Genomic DNA, 24,337 nt, shown 5'->3' on the forward strand with positions numbered 1-24,337 from the left:
GCAGCAATTTACACTATATAGCAACTCAGCTTTACTATCTGCTCACAGATAAGAACAACTCTACACTAATACAATAAATATATATTTCTACAGGTTTCCCTTCATCTAATGAACATGTTTTTCTGGTGTTCAACCTACAAGATAACTTAAAAGAGAACTAGGTGTGAAAAGTATGCATTATATATTAGTATAGCACATTTGCCAAACCACAGGATGCCTTCTTAACAAGGAAAAAAAGAAAATATTTTATAAATAGAACACTTTATTTTATAATAAATTAAAGGAATTTTTGCAATCATCTTTAACTTTATACATTTATACTGTTATCAGTCAGACAAACAAACTAAATTAATAAACAAAATCTTTAAGTACAGTAGATGTGAGTTGTTTCAGGTATGGACACTTTTACTGACAATCGAAAGCTAAGATTAGCCAATAATTGTCTGCAGCAGAGCACTGACATTTGGGTTTGTGTCACCAATCTCCCATATTGTATGATAATAAGCTGTATCATGCTATGCTTTACTGTCAGTTTCTTTTGTTTGGATGATGTCATTCGATATTTTGATTTCAATTGTTTCGGCACTCAAAGCTTCTTTCCCATTTTCTTCCTTTAGTAGTAATTTCCTGAAATGAAAAATATGTAAAAGGTCAGCAAAAAGTCATGACAAATTGCATAGAATGAAACTGATATAGATAAACAGTAAAGAAAGGGGAGATTAGTTTGCAGAATCCACAAAGATTACAGCAATCTACCCTGTTTCCCCGAATATAAGACCTAGCGTGATTGTCGGTGATGGCTGCAATATAAGCCCTACTCCCCAAATAAGCCCTACCCTGTTTCCCCAAAAATAATCCCCACCCTGAAAATAAGACCTACAAGGACTTCAACTAGGGCTTATTTGGGAGGTAGGGCTTATATTGCAGCCATCACCGACAGTCACGCTAGGTCTTATTTTCGGGGAAACAGGGTAGTTAAAGCTGACCGCCAAGTTTAATTTACCTTAAATAGTTTTTGTGGACCATGCTGGTGCAAATTAACTATTTGCTTCACTAACAGTTGCAGTGGCTTGGTGCCTTGGAGACCCCCCCCCCCCCCCGCTACAAAAAGGAGTCAACTGAGTGCTGTTCAGTCATTCAGAGAAAGCTTTGTATTCTTTGAATGAAGCTACCTCTGACTGGCTGAGGTGGAGTCTGTGATGTCATCAGCCTCAGCCTTAACCATTAATTCATAGTATACAAAGCTTCCTCCAAATGGCTGAGCAGCAATCAACCCCTTTCGATTTTGCTCTGGGAGCAGGACAGGAAGGTCTCATCCTACTTCCAGAACACAGAACAGTATACTGTATATAGCTGAAATTACATAAAATATATACAGTGGTCTCATCTGCTGTAACTGTTAGTGGAGTAAACAGTTTGTAGCTTGGTCCAAATTGTTTTAAATAGAGATAGGAAGGCTTAATATATGTAAGGTTTTTAAAGCTATCCTGTGCCTTTTAGGGTATATTTCATCTCACTGCCTTTTGCAGGAGGAAATAATGGGAAATTTCTCCACCAGGTACACAGACAAAAACAAAAACAAATTTTTAGTAGTGTGGGGTAGGACTAGGACTTATGACAGTGGGGGTTGCTTTACTTACTAGGCAAATAGGCTGCAGTTGCACTCCGCAAGAGCAGTTGCTCCAGAGTTTAGTAAATGCTGTTTTGTTTTTTTTCCTTGCATGTGATTGGGTATTCTTTGCACAGTGAAGCATTACCTCATTTACAAAGCTCTGGAGCAACTGCACTTGTGGAATGCAACTTTACTTTGCAAAGTGCACAGTGTTTTTGTCTTCAGAGTTTTATTGCTCTTGATGCCTTTTTGTCCTGGTAACACCAACACTCCCATTTCTTATAGAGAAAGCCTAGTAACATCACTGGCAGTATGATTATGTCAGATTTTTATGTCTCAAAGTGGTACATTGTTTTGCATGGAAATTGGGCATTTTATATTGTAGGCCTGTAATTCTTAGGAATAACTGACTTAAATCTGCTCAAACAAGAGTCTAATAGACATCCTAGGTATGATAAAGTTTGAAACACAAAATCATAAATTATAATATAATAAATAACTATAAATAATTATCACAAATAATAATAAAAAAATTATAAATTTTATTCAATAATGTAATCAAATCAAAACTACAGAAATTTGCTCAGTTGCAGAATTGTCGCTGTCGCTACTTTCAGTGTTTGATGACGAATTTCCCAACTAATCATTATTGCTAAATTCTGCAAGTGAATCCAATATACTATCACTGTTTTCTAGCTGTTCTAAACCCGCTTTTGACATAAAGGGACTCTTTTTGGTTGCCATGGACAATCTTAAGTTTCCAGGCAGAATGAACAGTATATATAATATTAAACTGCATGTAGGGCACTGGACAAAACATTAGGGACACAAGGGATGTGAAATAATTTGATACAGTATTGTAATCTGTAAGTGTACTGTATGTGTTTTGCTTTTGCACTTTTTGAATTTGGTGCCGGGCTTCGCCCCCATGCGCCATGACACTGACAGGTAGCGGAGCCCGGAACACAGTACATCGGGAAGAGAACACAGCCCACAGACATCACAGAATCCTGGGGACAAGGTAAGTAATTTTCTCAGGATACTGCAATGCAATCCTGAGTGTTCCTCTGGGTTACTGCTTTTTGTAATGGAAATTCAAGTCCGAGCCACACTCTGGATTACCATCAGGGAGGTTAAGACAGACAGGCAGGGTGGCCAGAAGTGAGGCCAAATGTTCATAACAGGATCAAAGATAGAAATACAGGAATTTTAAATCTTCCTCACTTCGCTGGTTATAAAAAATATCTGGAGTTGAATTAGAACTATAGGCAAAATGCTTTTTTTTTTTATTTTGTATTCAGTAAGGGAGGGCTATATCCCCTATTTTGGCATCTGTGTTCTACTGGGAAGATTTATTGTGCCATAACCAAAAAGAAAGTAAGAAGAAATCCTTCCAAAGTGAGGGGAGTTGTCACCAGGGTCAACAGAACTAATGTCTCCATAAGAATTTTTTTTTTTGATGTGATAATTTTATGCCAAAGTCAGCTTTGTTTTTATGGGTTGGTTATTTTTTTTTACATCATCATTGATCTCAAAACTGTAAATTAAATAAGTCCTTTATTATTTTTACAGTGTCAATGTCATAATCACATATACATAGTGGATATTGAAAAAAGTGAAATCAATGTGGAACCATGCTTCTTTTTCATGTGAAAGAAAAAAAAAAGTGGCATTTTTGCAACAGATATTTTTCTTGCAAAGCTCTTTGCAACCAAGACATGGACACAAAGGAGATACGTTATAAGAGAGTTGATACCTGCTCTCCCTTATATGCCCCAGTGCAAGTCCATATTATAGCCCACATTTTGCAGTCCATTCATAAAATGCGGGCTGCAGCATGTGGAATGCAGTGCCCAATAGAGTTCTCTCTGCTTAGTACAACAGACAGAGCTCCATGATTGGTTCCATTGTCTTTACAGGTCAGGGTGATAATGATGATTATCTCCTTTCAACTTTTTCTTTTTTTTCCAAAGACCTTTCATTCATTTTTATTGTGCACATTGTGGCATTTTATAAATGTATTTACTTTTATAAACCACAGTGCAACCGTACTGCAGCTTTTGAAATCATTCTCAAAGGATTTACAGTGGGGTTAAATTAATATTTGGTAAACAAATACTGGCCACACTGCAAAATTTAGAAAGTTTTCATTTTGATTAACCAATTGTGCAAAAAAATCAAGTTTTCCTATGTTTCCATTGCTCATATATGGGTATTCAAAGCGAATACAGCTGGAAACCGTGGGCTGTCTACATGCATATATCCCTGTCAAACACTTTAAGCTGATCTGAATCTAGCCAAAAGGACTCTCCAGCAGAACACATATCTAGTCTTCTAATCTATCCCCTCATTTTCTGAATCTCTATTCCCTTCTACTCTTTCCCTTCTTTATCCTTCCTATCTACACTCCTTTCTCTTTATCCATTTATTGAAAGGATTATGAGTTCAGGAAACAAGCTCACTGTGTACTGTGGGAAAATACAACTCAGAGCAAATCCAGATGGTAAGCAAAAATTCCCAACACCGTTCAGGAACAACATGTAAAGTACAGAGTAATGCCATGTACACACAATCAGATTTCTCCTCAGAAAAAGATATGACGGCTTTTCCGATGGGATTCCGCTCAAGTTTGCCTTGCATACCCGGTCATGCAAAAGTTCAAATTACGACCGTCAAGAACGCGGTGATGTACATCACCACAACGAGCCGAGAAAATGAAGTTCAATGCTTCCGAACATGCATTGAATTGTTTCCAAGCATGGATAGGAGTTTTGCACGTCGGAATTGCCACAGACGATCCCATTTTCGGATAGGAACTTTTCCCGACTGAAAAATTGAGAGCATGCTCTCAATATTTTGCTGGCTGGAATTTGGCCAGCAAAAGTCTGATGGAGTGTATACACAGTCGCATTTCTTGATGAAAAACTCTCATCGGTATTTTGCGGGCTGAAATTCCGATCGTGTGTATACGGCATAAGACTACTTTTAGATTAGGGAAAATTTACAACATATTACTCTTAATACATTGATTGTTTTCATACCTGGTTACCACCAAAGTCTTACATAGAAAAGGAAACCACTCAACATGACACATCATTTGTATCTTATCCTTGCTAGATGGAACTATGCTCATAGCTACTCTTACTATCTGTATACCATTATTCTACACTATGCAATAACCCAGTTTGTATGTTTTTCAACCCTAATAAAAATCAATTGAGGGTAAGGGAGCTGTCCCTCAATTCCCGACACAGCTAGAGCCCTTGAGGTGTGTCAGGAGTGAGGAGTCCTCTCCTCCTTGAGAGTTTACAGATGTACTAGAACCCCATTGAGGGTGCATAGGATCATGTTGTTTTCTAAAGCATTGTGTTATGCTATGGGATTAGCAACAGTCATATGACTATTTTCTTTGTATATGTGACATACAGTCCTCTCTACCATTCTAATATTTGGCAGTCATCATATGTGGTCATCGGTCATTTTTTTTGTTGGTCAGTTTTCTTTTTGTGCCATAACTAAGTTCAAAGAGCATTACTTGAATATCATATAGATATACTGGGACTTGTGAGACTCATAGTGATTGGTATATCGCAGGGAGTATAGTACAATTGTACTTAAGAGTAATTTAGTTTGATTGTTCCTGAAGACACAAGTAACTGGTGACATCACACTTATCCATATTCTAAAATTAAATTATTTTGTCTGCTTAGTTGACACTGCCTAATCTGCACTAAGAACTCTTAAAGGGATGACCTCTTCCGTAGCCTGCTAAAGGCAGGATGCATACAGTAGCTACACATGGTAGCCAAGGACAGAGCTACATGCACAAATGTTTGGCACTGTCAGAAACCATGAAATCATACCGAGACAGAAGTACAGTTAAATCACACTTGTTTAATAATAAATGTAAAAAGAACAAACATAGTCAAAACGTAGCCAAAATTCAGTAACCGGAACATATAGTCAGCCAAGCCATATGTCAGGGATCAAAGTAGTGGAACAGCAAGCAGGACCTGGAGCCAGAAGGGATGTCAGCAAAGCCAGTCTTTAAACAGGAATGCAGGAGATAGTTTTTTGTGATGTGACCAAGGTGAAGGCAGAGCTCCTCTGGACTGGACGGCTTAAGTAGGCAGGACTTATGAGCAGGATCATTAACATCTGAGTAACTGTGGAGAGAGATGGGAGCTGGCAATTAGCTGACAACTAAGCGGCCAGCTCAGAGAAGGAAGGGCTGAACCCAGCCTTGACAGTACCCCCTCCTCAACGACCTCTCCCCCTCGAAGGACCAACAAGCTTGAGAGGAAAACATCTATGGAAATCAGGAGGACAGGGGCATGTACGTCCAAGGACAAGACCCAAGAGCGTTCCTCTGGACCGTACCCTTTCCAATGCACAAGGTACTCTATGCTCCCATGGAACCTACAGGAGTCAACAATGGACTGTACTTCATACTCCCCATGGTTCTCAACCTGTACAGGGTGAGGATGTGGCACTGATGTGGTAAAGCGGTTACAGAACATAAGGTTTTAATAAGGAAACATGAAATACATTCGAAATACGCATTCTAGAAGGAAGGTCTAATGTGTAAGCCACTGGGTTAATCCTCCAAAGAATACGGAAAGGCCCAATAAACTGAGCGGCAAACTTCAGTGAGGGAACAGTAAGTTGGAGGTTGTGTGATGACAGCCAGACCCTGTCCCCAAACTGGGTATGGGTTATAGGAGGCCCACTGGTAAGTCTGGAGCAGTACGGAGACTCTCTGGGACAAAGCAGCGGTCACAAGGTTTCTCAGGAGGAGCGTGGACCTGAGCAGCAATAATTTTGTCACCCAAAGGAGAAGCGAGACTGGTGTGAACCGTAGCCAGAATATGATCAGGAGGAATCACAGGAACCAGAACCGACTCCAACTTGGAAGTTGAGGAAAATTGTCATGACAAGGCGTCAGCCCTTACATTCTTAGAACGTTCTAGGTAAGTATAAGACAATGTAAATGAGATATTTTTTCATATGTCAATTTTATTTTTCATATTGATCATTATTTGTTTAGCGCTGCACATTTTCCATACTTACCTCTGTTTACTTTACACTTTTGTGCTGGCTGCTACTACATAGACAGCGCAATATATTTTGTTACTTAATGTAATTGAAATGACAAGAAAAGAGCCCATCATGCCCTTCTGGGAGACAGGCGTTTAGCCTCAGACAAGAATGTGAGATTCTTATGGTTAGTAAAAATGAGAACCGGCACAGTGGTACTTTCGAGGAGATGTCTCCATTCTTTCAAGGCTAAAATGATCGCAACAGCTCTCTGTCACTAATCTCATAATTTCACTCTGCAGGTGACAATTTCTTGAAAAAGTAGCCACAAGGATGCATAGCACTCTCAGATGTAGGCCGTTGAGACAAAAGGGTGCCGACACCCGTCTCAGAAGCATCAACCTGTAGGATCAGGATGTGCCAACACAGGAGCAGAAACAAAGGAAACAAAGGCAGCTTTGAGACTCTCAAAGGCCTTAATGAACTCCGGAGACCAACTCTGTGGGTTACTGTCCTTTCTGGTCATAACAGTCAGGGGCTTGACCAGAGATATGAAGTTATGAATAAACTTGAATAAACTTCAGATAATAGTTGGAAAGCCCAGGAAACGCTGCAGAGGATATAAACCCAAGGGTCAGGCCACTGTAGGACTGCCGAAAGTCTCTCTGGGTTCATCAAAAAAACAGCAGTGGAAATGACATAGCCCAGGAATTTAACCTGTTCAGGATTGAACAATAGAGATTGTTCTCTCTTATTTTCTGAAGCATACAACAGACATCTGTGTGGTGGCTCTCCAGGGACTCAGAAAATATGAGAATAACATCGAGATAAACCACCAGACATAACTGCAACAAATCTTAGCCCTTGTACACATGGTCGGACATTCTGACAACCAAATCCGTTGGATTTTGTCAGACGGATTTTGCCCTGTTGCATACACACAGTCGGACAAAGTTGTCAGAAAATCCGATTGTACATAACGTGAAGACGTTATTTCGTTACGACGGGACTACGTTCAGGCTAGTAGCCAATAGCTTTGGTCTAGGAATTTGATCTGAGCATGCGTGGCACTTTGTCCGTCGGAGTAGGCTACACATGATCTGAGTATGTCCAATTGGAGCATTTTGGCAGAAAAATTTACCGGCAATTTGGAAAAGTTGGTCCGTTGGATATTCCAACGGAAACAGTCCAATGGAGACCACACACAGTCGGAATATCCGACAAAACAGTCTGATAGGACACATTCTGTCGGAATCTCCGACCGTGTGTACAAGGGCTTAGAGGACATTGCTAATAAATTCCTGGAAAACAAAGGCCAAAAGGCATTACGAGGTACTCATAATGGCCTGTTCTGGTATTAAACACATTTTTCCACTCCTCGGCCTCCTTAATCCTCACTAGATTGTATGCCTCTCACAAATCAAGCTTCATGAAAAACATTGTTCCTTTGAGGAGGTCAAATAACTCTGTAATCAATGGAATCGGATAGGCATTCTTAATCATGAAATGATTGAGACCAATATAATCAATACAAGGTCTCAGTTTACCGCTCTTCTTCACAAAGAAGAAACCAGCACCAGCAGGAGACAAGGATTTGTGGGTGAAACCTTACTGTATGCTGTATCCAAATGGAATCACCAGGGAAGGCTGTCCCAGAAGCAAGGGTAACAAGACCAGATTGGCCTTATGGACTTTCGTACTATTATTATTGGACTGTTAAGAACAAGGATCCTTATGTTTTTTTTTTTCCTCCTTGTTTTATTTTTGGAGGTTTGCCTCGTGATTTTTATTATGGACTTATGATATCTAGAACAAGTAGTGACTACCGATACTGGGATCCAGAAATGTAGACTGTAGAGATGGACAAGGATTTTTTTTTTATTTCAGAAGACAAAGCTAAAAGTTTCAAAGATTACACATAAACCATTATTTCCGGTGTGGCTGAGTCTCATATTCTCAGCAGGCCACAAGGAGCCATCTGTTGCCTTATGAGTTTATGTGAAATCTCCATTAATAGCTGTAAATTATTGGAATTATGGATATATTTCCTTTAGCTTTTATCTATGTAAGGCTTAAAATATTATCTTCACAGAAATCTCTGGTAGACCTAGTCGGTGCCTAGGCTTGTGTAAACAAACAATGGGATCCAAGCCTCATTGTTTTATACATACTCACTTCAAAGGATCCCTTGCTGGGATATGTAATGAAGGGAGGTCTACCCATAATCAATACTTAACTTTCCTGGAAAATTCAAGTTAATCTCCTGCTCAGAATAGTCACAAGGATTTGCATTAAAGGGGGCTGACCTATGCAAAGTATAGGGATTAGAGATGTAGCCAGTCCTTAACCAGGAATAGGGTAACTCACGAATCAGAGCCACACTATGCCAACCACTATGCCAACCAATGAGGCATCAGCCTGTAATGATATATACAGACTAGATGGGAGGAAACACACACTTTATGGTAGAGCAGCCATCAGAATGGAACCTTGGTGGGAATGGTAACTATGGGAAAGTTCTGCCTTTTACGTGTAACTAAATATGTTTGTCTTATGTCTTTTGTGTCCTACTGTTTGTAGATTAATGTTTTAAGGAATATACTCTGTATCCTTCATGGAAGTCTGTTATTTTAACCTAATATTTACTTCCTTGCTGTAGACTATAGGTAGATGGTTGTGTATTAGATAGACTTTCAACTACTCACCAATAAATGTTGTTATTGTGTTAAAACTTTCACTCATGGTCAAAGAACTCTCATTTAACCCAAATCATATCTGAGAGATATTACATCTCCAATATAGTACACGGGTAACAATCTGATGTAATGAAACCATTACACCAATACCTGTGTTACAATGCTTTCGCTGAAAATTCAAAAACTATAAAAAAAAAGTGAACACAGATAACCCTTATTTATTAAGCATAGTGAACATGTACTTAGCTAAATGAACAGTCTCTACAGAGACATTCAAGTGCATATTTGTTTATTTCGTACTGCAAAGAATAGGGGTTAATGGTTTAATTTGAACAACTCTTAATTTTAAAACTTATTTTTCTATGAAATCAGATTTTTTTTTAGCAGCGTTAATAAATTATTGTTATACTGAGCGTCATTTACAAAATAAGCAAAAACAAGATGTTGAAGCAGTCCAAAAGTCAACTCCTCCACCCCCAGTCAAAATATACCCTTTCTCCTGAGGTGGAAACCCATAGAATTTATCTGGTTGCTGCCACCTTGGTACAGGGGGCTCTGCCTTTTCAGGCACTGGTTGGCTGTTCAGGCAGCATGAGTCAGTAAATACCATTTACTAAGAAAAACTGACCTGCACTGCTGAGAGGCAGAGAGAAAACAGATGGTCTCTGGGAAACCTGCTCAATTATAAAGGTAAACATTGGAATAGTCTAACTTTAATTTATGTTATGGCAATAGCAAGAAGGATCAGCTTTTGACTTTAGGGTCACCTTAAGAACAGTTACAATTACAAAAATGTATTCATAAAACAAGCTATACTTCTGGTATCTTTAGAATAACCAAATAAAAAGTCAAAATGAGTCATGTGACACTTGGATGAAGCTTCTATCACACAGGGCATCTGGCTTTGGTGTCTGGAAAATGGTGGTCTTTTTTTATAATAATTAATTTTTTTTTTAAAATACAATTGAAAAATATATATTTTCCCTTTATCCCAGTACTGCCTATTTTGTTACTAAATCTTTTAGGCATTTGCTGAATGGTGCTTTCATCCTTGTTGGTTTATCTGCAGATTGAGGAACACAGAAAAACGGCAACATTACCATTTATCATGAAGTACGTAACCAGGTATTTAGTCACTGATGTCTCAAGGTATTGTGCATTGTGAACCCCCTGGCTGGTGTACTTGCTTTCATAAAAAAAAACAGATATAACACCATATTAACATTTTGAAATTGTGTAGGTAGAATGAGGTTCTGCCCTTGAAGATTTGATTTTCCAACTTTTAACTTTCTAAATGTTCAGCTATCTTATAAATATTTTACACTCTTGACCCTCATCAAAGTGACATTACAGACTTCCTACGATTGATGCTGTTCTACCTGCATGACTTATATTATGCTATATTCACAGCTCCTTGATCCTTATCCTTGATCCTGTCACATCACACTACCATATCAAGTACTGTGTAAGGAAGATAATGCTATAAAAGTATCACACTATTACATTTATAAAAAAAAAGAAGTAGTCATCGCCTATATAACCACTTCCCGACTGCATCATAGCCGAATGACAGCTACAATGTGGCTCGATAACTTGTCCTACCGCGCGCCCCGCCACACACTGGGAATATCTGTGACCATCACAGATCACTGTAAATGGCCGCTAACAGCGGCCCTTTACCACATGATCGCTCCGTCAAATGACAGAGCGATCACTTGTTAACAAACCAGCATCATATCCGGTTCCTTCTCTCCCCTCCTCGTATCTATCAGTACAGTGAGAGCGGAGAGGGGAGAGATAAGGGAGAGATAAGGTACAGCATCGCTGTGGGCTGGATGTGTAGTGCCCGCAGCGCTGATCTGTGACAGTTCCTGCTTCATTCTGCCATCCATCCATCCATGCTCAGCCATCCCATCTATCCCCAGCCATAATCAGCAATACTCAGCCATCCATCCTCATCAATACACATCCATCCATGCTCAGCCATCCATCCATACTCAACAATATTCATCCATCCATCCATATTCAGCAATACTCATCCATCCATGCTCAGCCATACATCCATAATCAGCAATACTCATCCATACTCTACCATCCATCCATACTCAGCAATACTCATCCATCCATCCATGCTCAGCCATCCCATCCACCCACATCCTTACCCAGTCATAATCAGCCATACTAAGCCATACCCAGCCATACTCAGCTGTACTCAGCCATACTCAGCCATACCCAGCCATACTCAACCATACCCAGGCATACCAAGCTGTACCCAGCCGTACTCAGCCATATTCATTCATGCTCAGTCCTCCCATCCATACTCAGCCATCCCCATCCATGGCTCATCCATCCCCATTCATGCTCATCCATGCCACATCAGTTCTCATCCATGCCACATCCATACCACTAGAGTGCCTCACAAAAGAGTAATAGGTAGTCAAATTAGAGTTGACATTTATGCCCCTAGAACACCTGATGGTGCTCCCTGCATGTTGGGCCTCTAAGTGGCCAGGCTATGTAAAAGTCTCCCACATGTGGTATAGCCGTACTCAGGAGAAGTAGGAGAATCTATTTTGGGGTGTAATTTTTGGTATCTACATTCTATATGTTAGAAATATTGTACAAATGGACAACTTTGTGTAAAAAAATGTGTTTTCATTTTTTTTACACATTTTCCGAAAACTTGCAGAGAAAGATGACGTTCAAAAGACTCATTATGCCCCTAAGATTATACATTGCTTTCTTTCAAAAATGGGGTCATGTTTGGGGCATTTCCATTTTCCTGGTGCTCCAGGGCCTTCAAAAGTGTTAGCCCTTGTACACACGGTCGGACATTCCGACGGAAAATGTCCGAGCGGACCATGTTGTCGGATAATCCAACCATGTATGGGCTCCATCGGACTGTTTCCGTCGGAATATCCAACCGACAAAGTTTTAGAGCTGACCTATAAAATTTTCTGACAACATGATCCGATCGGACTTTGTCTTTTGCTCAGATCAAATTCCTAGACCAAAGCTATTGGCTACTAGCCTGAACGTTGTCCCGTCGTAACGTACAAACATCATCATGTTCAGAACGATCAGATTTTCCGACAACTTTGTCCAACCGTGTGTATGCAACACCAGTTTCAGACAAAATCCGATGGATTTTGTTGTCGGAATGTCCGACCATGTGTACAAGGGCTAAGAGGAAGTCAAGAAATGATATGTGTAATTTATGCTCCAAGAACACCTGATGGTGCTCCCTGCATGTGGCCACGCTGTGTAAAAGTCTCAAACGTGTGATATCGCCATAATCAGGAGGAGTAGCTAAATGTGTTTCGGGGTGTAATTTGTGCTATGCATATGCTGTGTGTGAGAAATAACCTGCTAATATAACAATTTTGTGAAAAAAAGTAAAAAAAATTGATTTTGCAAAGAATTGTGGGACACAATTACAACTTCAAAAAACTCACCATGCCTCTTACTAAATACCTTGAAATGTCTACTTTCCAAAAAGGGGTCATTTGGGGGTTATTGTACTTTCCTGGCTTGCTAGGTGTGATCAATTTTCAGAGATCGGAACCGTAGTTTGTGGACTCTAACTTTCACAAAGATCAAATAATATACACCAATTTGAGTTATTTTACCAAATATATGTAGCAGTATAAATGTTGGCCAAAATGTATGAAGAAAAAATTTCTAATTTGCAAAATTGTATAACAGAAACAAAGAAAATTTTATTTTTTACATAATTGTTGGTCTTTTTACTTTTAAAGTGCAAAAAAAAAAAAAAAAACAGCAGTGATTAAATACCACCAAAAGAAAGCTCTATTTATGTGAAAAAGGACAGCAATTTCATATAGGAACAGTGTTGTATGACTGAGTAATTTTCATTCAAAATATGAGAGCACCGAAAACTGAAAATTGGGTTGGTTAGGAAGGGGGTTTAAGTGCCCAGTGGTCAAGTGGTTAAAATATTATTCTACCTCTGAAATAGAGACATACTGATAATAAATGGCTACATTTCATATCAAAATGTATTGGCCCTTTCAACTTCCCTAGTAAGGGGAATTTCATCTTGAAAATATACTATAATTTTCATCATAACATATAAAAGAGTAAACATGGTTGTAATAGCTAAACTACAAAATTGGCAGCTAGTTTACTTGCCCTGGTCAAGAGAAAATCCATGCAAGATTCTCCATATGCCTTTGTACAAGTCTGTAGTACCATAGGGACTGTAGGTTAAGACACGTATGTGGCCTTTTGTAGTTCTTCTGGTTGGCCTCTAGATGCCCCTAAAACTTGATATTATGCTTAGGGGCCACTTGAGGTAAGTGCCAGCCCTGTCCCAGCTAGGATAGGGGGATCCTGGTGAGCTTATATTAAAAAGGCGGGAGTTGGCTGGGAAATTTGTTTCCACAAAAAGAGTGATTACTAGTTTTGCCTGTGGACAACATGGACTAGCATGTAGCCCATACTGTATACCTTAGAAGGAAACATGAAGAAACCTTGGGAACCTGTAGATATTGGAACTACTCACATCCCTCAAGAAAGAATGCTAGACTTTGGGACACTTCTGATGTAGGTACAGGCCTCTCAAATTGTCTCTGCTCTCTGGACTATGGTTTATTTATCTTACAGGGTAATCTTACGCTATCTGTACATTTCTATCAAATGATTTAGAACTGTAAACCTTATACCCTGACTACCAGGATGTGTGACCTATATCATTCAATCATTAATATGGTGAACCTGCTAAATATTCTTCTTATGTGGAATGCTCTTTTCTCTAAACGTAATGGAGAAATCTCCTGGAATTTATTTTTTGCATTGGTATCACAATGAGTTCCATTGCCAATTAAGTCTAGACAGGTATCAGAGAATTACTAGAAGCCCTGATTAGGCTAAGTTGGGTTGATCTGCAGTGATCACGTCTGGTATCCTGGGGGCCCCATGCTCATAGTACTCATATTATCTGAGGAAATCATTTGAAAGCCAAGCAGGAATACAATAAAGAGTGGATGTGCTACATAAAAGTCCTTCCTGACCAAATTCAAGTGAAAGAACTGCATCCTTCTAACCAAGTTATTTTTTAAAGGTAGGGTAAGACCTGCAAACTCCTTCTTTCCTTCAATATACTACTCAGCCAAAAACAACAGTCAATAGTTTAAAGTATATCTACACCCAAGAACAAAAAAAAAATGCATGGTAGACATGGTGGCTGCATTTGTTTTCTTTTTTCAGGCTAAGCACATTTTCTGCAAATACAAATAAATATGTTTTTATCCTATCAGAAATGTAGTGTTTTTGTAACTTCCTATGTCCTGTTCACTTTTGTAGACTACAGAACACCTTCCGCCATGTTATGGAAAAGGGAAGAGGGGAAAGTGCTCGTTGTCCAAGTCAGACAAGCAACTGCTCCACCACAGAAACAGTATTGTGAGTAAACATTGTCACCCTAGGACAGAAAAGTGTGTTACTGACAGGATCACCAAGTGAATCTAAAAGACTGATGTACCCACCACAAGGACAGATAGGGCACAATTTGTATTTATTTTTACATTTTTTGGGGGTTTCCATATAATTTAATTGTTTCCAGGTTACCCTACTAAAAAGTATAGAAAATACTGTTACTATTTTTTTTGCTTTTTTGATTGTGTTTACAATGTATTATTATTATTATTACAGTATGTTTTTCATTATAAGGCATTCTGCAATTATTATAATTAAATAATAAGCAGATTCATTTTTAAATGAGGCTTCTCTGATATGTTTTTGTGAAGTATATATATTTTATAAATGCTTCCTATACTAGATTTTGTCCTTGCCTTCATAGTATGTAAGACATATCACAACAGGATCTTCAGTGGACAGTTGCTCACTTTGAAAGCAAATTTAAACCTTAGACTAAAATGTTAAATATAATGTATTGCAGCTTACCAGTCCTTGGATGTGCTGGCTGCATTTGTTTTTGTCAGACAGATTTCCCCTAATGTTTATTTAGTAATTATAGGGAAAAAACACTATACTGTGTCTATGGAAGAGGACTACACAACACCTCCCTTTCCCTCTATAACATTAAGAAATTTGCAAGTGCTCTGTAGTCCACAGAGATGATTTCGACAGGACTGATAATATTGTTTGAGATTTGCACAGGAAGTTAAAAGCTCACTGGATTTATGACAGAGTTAACTCTTTTCTTTTTTTTGCTTATCCAATAATAAGGTATAACAAAACACTTTCAATGCAATATTTTATCAACCACAACGGAAGCAAGTAGAAGGGTTTAAATACACTTTAAGACTATAACCTAATGGAATGGAACCGACACATTTTGCAATTCCACATCGCAATAGATTGAGTAATTTATTAGTAGGGTGACTGAGTGGTTAATGTATAACTTGTTAAATATATTGATTCTCCTTTGATTTAGATTTTAATATTGTATCCAAAAAATACACTTTTTATTTGCAGAGAAAAACAAAAATGCAACAGCAGATCATAAGAGAGTGAGAGAGAGGGAGAGATCTATGATCTGGAGCTATTTGAATGATAGCATCCGGCATCATAAAATCCTCTTATGTTTAGCTGCTTTGATGCTAAACCTTATAGGAGAAAAAAAACTCAAGAACAAAATACATACTCAGGTTCTGTAAGAGGTGTTGTTTCATTTGGTTCATTTACTGGGCTCCCATCATGATTAGCAATTATTTCATCCTCACTTCTCATCTCTACTATTGGCTGTTTTGATCCAGCTTTCCTACAAGATATCAAACACTCTTGAAATGATGCATTGACCACAGTTTTATTATTCTGGAAATTTGTATTTAACATATTGCCCAAGAATGCATATTAAAGAAAATACATGGAGGACCTGTGTCGAAGGGCTTTTGTTCTTGTCAGAACTACTTCACACCCCATAAAAGTCAAAGGGATTCCAAAATCATCTTGAAGCAGGTTGAGGGAGGTCAACTGCAGGTCGAATGCAGCTGTCAATGAACTGTGATAGATCCACCAATTGCAAGTCAATTGGCTGAATTTGCCCATTGAGATATGCCTAAAGCCCATCAAAACAGGCCCTTATAATGTAAAATACACTTTACTAAAAAGTCTTGTTTTTTTATTCTAAAAAAAAAAATGGTACCATGGCTCCTGTACTTTTCCTATTAGCAACACTGCTAACTACTGTATGTTTACTTATCACACGTGCACTACCCTTGCTTTGCTCTTGCTTTTAGCACATGAGAACATAGTCTTCTATGCCAAAGGGTTATGTAATGGATTCACCATTAGGTGCTTTAGCAGCACATTTAAATTATATTTGTAACAAGATAGACCATTTAAGGAATAGGGGTATTTTATCATCCATGGAGGTCTAGGGCCTAATTATGAGTCCATTTTTAGCACTATATAGTATATTCACAGAAGCATGGATTTTTTTCAGAATTCCAGGCAAAAATCTCAGGATCTTGGCAGTAGTCATTCCCTCTCTCTCTCTCTCTTTCTATATATATATATATATATATATATATATATATATATATATATATATATATATATATATATATATATATTATTAATTTACATATATATTTAACATTGATCTTCTTTTAAAATCATGCTATTGGCCAATGCCCCTTCTGACGGCTGGTCACTGGAAAAAAAAACTGCTCCAGCTGCTCTGCTACCTCTTTTCCCCCAGTTTGCTGATCAGACAATTACAGAGCAGCAGCTTGATTATGGCTTTTGCATCAGAACTGCATCACTCTCCAAACTAGTCAATGGGAATGCAAAAGTAGCTAGAAGCAGCCTGAAGCAGATACAAAAGAGGACAGATATTCATCAGAAGGAGGTCAACTGCAGGTCTTAAGCACTTGTCAATGAATTGCAAATAATCCAAGAAGCAAACAGATCTTAAGTGTAAGCCCAATGCATCCTTAAACAAGCTGCAATTTCCCTTTCTGAAAAAAGAGTCAAGATTTGCCCTAACTGACCCATGCTCTTCCAGTCTGAGTGTTCTTGTACAGGAGATTATAATAACATAACTGACATCTCAGGTTTTTTATATTTTCAGAGTTCTGCTTTAAGAAAAAAGTGAGTGGTGTAAAAAAAAAAGTAAAACAACCCCCTCCCCCCCCCACAGATTATTGCATTTAATAAATACTTTAAGTAGAACTATAGGCACATTTTTTTCCATTTTGGATAGAGTAAGGAAGGGGGGCTGGGGTTATTACACCCATTGGGCTTTCTTTTTTCCATCTGTGTATCATTGGAACAATTTACCTTCACTTACTGTCCCATTGCTAAAACAAGAAATGAGACAAGATCATCCCTGCAAATTAAAGGAATCCATTGGCACGCCTCTAGGTCACCAGAACTAGTGTCACCATTTATAACATTTACCCTCTATTACTGATCTGAGGACAACCCAAAATATGGGATTTTCTTTTACTTACATTTTTGTTGATAACAATAAACAGGACAAATACAACAAAAGTTCTGCTTTTATACTATAAGCATAGCCTCAGACTCTTTTACATTTATGTGAGTGGAACATACTCAATTTAAAAGTATGGAAGTAATGTTTCAGAGCTAAGGATGTTCTACTAGCACTAAAGTTTGGGGTATTATGATGGAAATGCATTTGCGACTATCGGACTCATATAATGAGACTTGAAGAAAAAACTTGGGCTAAAGAAAAAACAGATCTATTTGGAACAGAGGCGTGTACTTTCATCTCCAAGTCTATGAATATTTCTAAACTGTGAGGCACTCAGAGCAGTGTTATATTTTCCTATATTGAAGCACGCAGTGTTTGAGAGTCTACATCTTTAGACATATTGTACAATGTCTACAGCTGCAAGTTTAAAAATCCCTCGCCTCTTTTACCAAGTCTCTCTTTTCACCAAAGTGTTAACAAATGAGCATCAAAAAAGAAAAACGATTTCAATCCAATTAGAGAAAATTGAGTACTGTCCTTGATACTTTTTGTATTTGCACTAACATATCATTTTTCATGGACAAGCTTTCAGGGTGTGTCCCTTTCTTCAAGGTCCAAGCAGTACTCTTGAGGTCCAAGAGTACTGCTTGGACCTTGAAGAAGGGGACACACCCTGAAAGCTTGTACATGAAAAATGATGTTAGTGCAAATAAAAAAAGTATCACAGACAGTACTCAATTTTCTCTGTCACAATTTCACTAATACGGCTACAATCACCTCAAATCCAATTAGAAAATGACAAACCTAAAACTATTAGTAAATTAAAAACCAGTAATGTCAATTAAATCCTGCTCAAATGAACTTGCCTATCAATCAGTAGCATTTATTTTAAATTAGTTAAATAAATTGCATTGTAAATTCTTACTTTTTAGAAACAATGGGGTTGATTTATTAAATTGGAGAGTGCAAAACCTGGTGCAGCTGTGCATTTTAGCCAATCAGCTTTTTTTTTCTTTTTTTTTTTTACTTTCGACTTTTATTGTTATCAAGAGATCTTAAGTAACAAAACAATGCCAATTGGGCATACCCTGGCATAGAAAAAACATAAAACATTGTGTACAATAGCCCATTGCTAGGCAACCAGGTGGATTTTGCGAGAAATATTAAAGAACAACAGAGAAATAGATTCATATGAAGAATTGGGATTACACCCATATTGCAACCATGCATTGGTGTTGCAGCCTAAGTTTGCTAATGCTTAAGAAAACTGCTAAATAAGTAAAGTCTGATTGGTATGTGAATCAGGGGGGTCTGCTCGCTCGAAAAAGTTCAGTTGAGAGGGCACTTCTCGGGTCAATCATCCACTTTTCCCAAGCGCTGTAGAAAATCTTTGTGGTTAAATTTGCCTTGGCGAATGCGAATTCCAACTGGAAGTGAGAGTTTAGCAGTCCAATGGCATCTTTCAGAGCAGGCGGCTGTGTTGATTTCCAATTTTTAGCCAATCAGCTTTTAACTTCAGCTTGTTCAATTAAACTTTCACAAAAAACTTGGAAGCTGAATCATTTTGCACTCTCTAGTTTTAGTAAATCAACCCCAATGTCTCTATTCTATATTTGCACGTCATTGTTCCCTTTAAATGCATAATCTGAACATCAAGGAAGAGCCAGAAGATGCATGGTGCTAGTATGACTTAGGAGAGATCAGATTTGGTTCATATGCTACAGGTTGGGAAAGGAGTGGTGGCCCCATCACAGTCCCTGTTCTTTAAGAGCAAAGTTTCTACTATGACGACCACAATTCTCTACACACTTGCATGTTAACCAGATAAATAATTATCCTAAACTTTAAACACCAAGATCTTTAAACTTACACACCACATTAATCTCTGCAATCTCTGCAGTGTGCTAGCTTTGACAATGAATTCTGTATGCTCTATATACATAATATTAAGTGCTTCTTTAATTGCAACACAAAGCTCTCACATTGTTCACCTTAACTATTTTGGAAACTATTAAAACTGGCTAACAATTAACAAAACTGAAAAAGTTAAACTATTCTATATCTGTAATATACAGAAATACCCCACTTTTAAGTAAAGTGTACTTCTAAATAAAGTTCTAACAACAATGGAATGTAGAACAAAGGAAGAATATGAATCACATATGCTAGCAGCCATATATATATACTCTATATCAAAGTGTTCAGTACATTGAGTGTTTTCAATTGTACATTTCCATTCCAATGACACACTTTTCCATTCTTCAGAATGCATCTTATTAATTTTAGTACAATCTATGCTTTTGAGAAATATGACAGTTGAAAGACTGCGGATGTAATATCAAGTCAAGAGCAACTGTCCCAACAAAGGATTTATCACTCTGTTGAAAGTACTGACAGCCTTCAATAAGTATGCTAATCAATATACCGGTAATCATTTTTTTCTTAAATACGGAACATAGGAACACATTCTACTTTTTTATCCAGGATAAAGAAAAATGAGAGGAGATGTTTGTTGTTAAGTAATATTTAACTTTTTATTTATAATTTTCATTTTTCAACTTTCTGTATCCCCAATTTTGAATGCAACACCTTTTAATAAAAAATATGCACAAATACTAAAGTTTACAGAACTTTACAGACAATGGAATATCAGAAGACAGTAGAAATATGTTAGTTTAGAGCAAGGATCGTTTACAGGGTAAATGTTATGTTTAGTGCCTTTAAATAGCTTATACATGTTCATCATTTTAGTATGGTCATAATAAATGCAAAAAGTCATCAAAAATCTCTGGTGAAAAATTACAAATCTGCTTTTGTGCTTATCCTATTATAGTGTATATGTTTGTGCTGTAAGTCGTTGTCTATGCATACATAAAGGAAAAAAAAAAGTGGAGTCAATTATACTTCCTCCCATACAACAGGCAGTTCCCCTTCCTCAATACAAGAATAGAGCTAATAAACAACATTGAAAGACCTCAGACCTTCAAGCTCAAATGCTTTTTTCTGTATGAGTGAAAATCTCGTAAAAATGTTCCTACTTTTGTTGACAACCACTTTATAAAAGTAGCCCAGAAGTGCAGTGTCACATGACTCATTTGAAAACATTTCCTAAAACCATACATTTTGTAGGAAGAATACATGTTATAAAAGAGTTACCCAAAGTAATAACTTTATTTATGGCCCTAAAGTGAAACAGAAGTGATATTAATTCTGCAAAAGGACAAATGGTATAATTTTCACTGAGCACCCAGTAGACCCAAATCCCATCTTTTTTTCTGGCATGCATATTTCATGAGCATAACCCTGCTCTTAACCCTGCCGTATTAATCAGTAAGTCTACTCATCACAGTGATGGGCCAATAGTGACACCAGGAGGCAAGAGGGAAAGGGGGCAAACAGAAATCTGGATTTGGTGCTACATAAGGCTAAACTAATATTTAAACACCAGGGAGTGTCTGCTTGTACATGGCATAGGCACAGCTTTAATATAAATTACTCTACAAAGCAAACATACCTTTCATATTACTCTTCCAAAGAGAACAAGAAAAATAACTAATAATCACTTTCTGGAATGCTATGAATACATGTGTAAAAAAATAAATATGTACTTATTTAACTAATATAAAATAATATTTGAAGGGTATTTCATTTTTACTGAAAACATGAGAACCCCCTTCAGCTTGGTAGTGATGTCCAGCTAAGGGTGTCCCCACTCTGGATCTCTACCGTTCGGGTGACTGAAATCCATTCTGACAGTCTTAACTCTTCTTTCTTTAGGTTAGTAAAAAGCTGACATATTATCTGCTCCACAAACCTACTAAAATAATCATTCAAATTGTTACACTATTATTATTTTAAATACAGAAGACTGTGTTTAAGCCTACAGAAAGGAATCGTCACATTCTATTAGGCATAAGCAGAAAAAAAAACACTTTTTTTTTCTCACAAGTATGCAGCTTTTCCTTCTTCTAATTCTTTACTTTTTCCACTGGAGCCAGTTTTTTTTCCACAAATCCGTCTGGTTATACACATAAGCAATCCACACTGTCTCATGAAGAAGCAACTGACATCCGTCACAACAAGAATTAGCAGGAGAGCTGCTACTGCCAAACCGATGACTGCTCCAATTCCAAGGCCATTGAAAAGAGTATCTTTAAGAAAAATAAACATATATTTTACAAAACAGAAATTATTCCATTCAATCATTCAATTCTATAATAATAAACATCTTTATGTTTTCTAGTACCTATATTCTGCACTAATTATATAAATTTTTATAAATGTGGGCCTAGAGTGAACACAATATTTAATCTAAGGAATTAGAAATAGACACATTGACTCATCCAAAAGCTGACACGGGGATCTGAACCAGGTTAGTAAATCTTTCAGTGTCATTTTTTGTCAGACCTATTAAACAGGTCAACAGCTTACTTCATATTGTGTTAAGTTGAAAACAATTTAGAATGAGGATTTTTAAAAATGTATACGTTATCAATTTATAATGTGCATTTACCTGTGTATTGTAGTATTTTACTTTTTAAAGGCTAGGTTTACCATTTCAAGAAAAATAGCATTTTTCATAATGAAAAGATTGCTTTCCTAGTGTTCTTTCTTCCCAAACTCTATTTACTTATCGCTCACTTACTCTACTTCATGTCCTCCTTGAATCCACACCTTCTTGGTTTAGAATGATAAAAAATGCATTCTTTTTACATACATTTAAAAATAAGGGACAGGCTTGATGGGCCACATGCTCTTTTTTCTGCCGCCACTCTTTTATGTTTCTAAGCCACTGACTTCCTTCCATCCAGGGAAATAGCAGAGCCTGCAGAGAAACTTCTGCCAAGCTTTAATTATTGTCTTTGGTTGTCAGGTCATTTTGGAGAGATTACCCCTGACTTCCTGTTGCATAAACAGGATATGAAGTGAAGGGAAATCTCCCCAATAGGGAATTTGGTATAACAGGAGAGGTTTTTTTTAGTGGCATCTGTGTCTCATTAGGGATAATTCACTGTAATTTCCTTTCCTGCAGATTATACATGTTTTGGTGAGTTTTTGGATTTACACTCACTTTCATTTCCCATGGCATTATTGATCAGGACTATTAGAAAGAGTGAATTCCCCTAATAAAAGCCTGACAGTCGTTCATAACCCCTCACCATTCTATCTACATATAAAAAAAGTTTAGCCTTTAGTTACACTTAAATACTACATAAATTATCAAATTCTTGCAAAAAACCTTATTGCGGCTAGTTCTCTTTAAGTTCAAAAATAAGGAAACAAGCAAATATTCATAGTAACCCTAGTCAAAACTCTAAACATGTTTGGAAAATGCACAATTACTGATAGACAGAAAATACTGGAGGATTTATTCTTTAAGCACTGCTTGATATTGCATTTTGTTTTGCTGCTTCTATGAATTCCAAAATCTCATCTAGTATGAATCAGTGACATGAAGGAGAAAGGAGAAATTACTTTACAGTTTAGATTATTGGCAGAAGATAAGACAGAAATGTATTCCATTGAGCTTCTACAATATGGAATGAAATCAATGAAAAATTGCATAGATGCAACTTTCTTTAATGACCTGAGATGATGAACAGTATGAAACATTTCCTATAGGTTGATTATATATCTTTTAATCACATAATTTATATTCTATTAAGCTAGCAGCAATCAAGGGAAGCACAGCAGGTATTTGGTGCCAACATCTCTGTTAAGTCATTAAATTAACTCATTAAGACTCATTAATTAGGAACATCAAAATGCAGGGATCCTGCTGAGATGAAAAAAATAATATCACTAGTGTTTGTATTTGTGTAAAGTTTTCATTAATGGTGCAAACATGCTACACTGGTAAATGAATTTGCATTAAAGTGAAAATATTTAAAGCCTATCTCTGGGCAAAAATGTCCAGGGTTATGCCTGGAGTTCAGCTTTAAGATGAAAATACAAATAGATTTCAGGCCCCACAAAAGCAGCACCTAATATAACTAAAACAGGTAACATTACACATTTCTAATACCTAAACACCTTGACCTTCTATGCAAAATCTCTACTGTGGTGTCCATTTAAAGCATATCTAAAATCAAACTTTTTATTTTCAGTTTAGGATATGGTAAAGAAGCCCTGCCATCTCTATGTTTTCCAGTGATCATTGACACCAGGACAGAAAGTGAGAGGAAGTCAACAACTGTATAGTTGTCACTTAAACAGGGAAATATTTAAATATGGACACTGTTCAGATGACAATTTTTTTAAGATAGGATTTGCCCCCGCTGTGGAGATATATGGGCTTCTGGGACAGAAAGTGAAGGAAAGGCTCTTCAATTGGACACAAAAAGCAAAAATAAAAACAAAGGCATTTATTAATTTTCTATTCGTTTCTGTAAAAAAAAAAAAAGGTAATCAAAGACCTAATGACACCGTTACAGTTGAACCTGGTAAGCATGCATGTGGAATTGTCTCATTTGATACCATCCCAAGCTTAACCTCTAGGTCTAGGAGTCTTTATATTTAAGAACTTTCAAACCCACTCATATGTAGTCTGAATGTCCCAGTGACCCT

The 24,337-nt window shown here is 37.3% G+C and overlaps 1 protein-coding gene across 5 annotated transcripts in view; it reads right to left on the reverse strand.

The window, feature by feature from the left end:
* Window positions 1–242: 242 nt before the first annotated feature.
* Window positions 243–24,337, reverse strand: part of NCAM2 (neural cell adhesion molecule 2) — a 506,619-nt gene continuing 482,524 nt past the window's right edge. For 2 of the 5 annotated variants that reach the window (XM_077480043.1, XM_077480044.1), the window contains 3 exons: window positions 21,717–21,921; window positions 15,974–16,090; window positions 243–627 (listed from right to left, as the gene is read on the reverse strand). In XM_077480043.1, the coding sequence (XP_077336169.1) occupies window positions 516–627; window positions 15,974–16,090; window positions 21,717–21,921 (434 nt within the window). In that variant the 3' untranslated portion in view covers window positions 243–515. The remainder of the gene's footprint in view (window positions 628–15,973; window positions 16,091–21,716; window positions 21,922–24,337) is intronic. The other 3 variants (XM_077480045.1, XM_077480046.1, XM_077480048.1) reach the window with 2 other exon arrangements.

Source organism: Lithobates pipiens, unplaced genomic scaffold (assembly GCF_037356315.1).
Source record: "Lithobates pipiens isolate NorthernLeopardFrog02 unplaced genomic scaffold, aLitPip1_a1.2 Scaffold_16, whole genome shotgun sequence".
Lineage (NCBI taxonomy): Eukaryota > Metazoa > Chordata > Amphibia > Anura > Ranidae > Lithobates > Lithobates pipiens.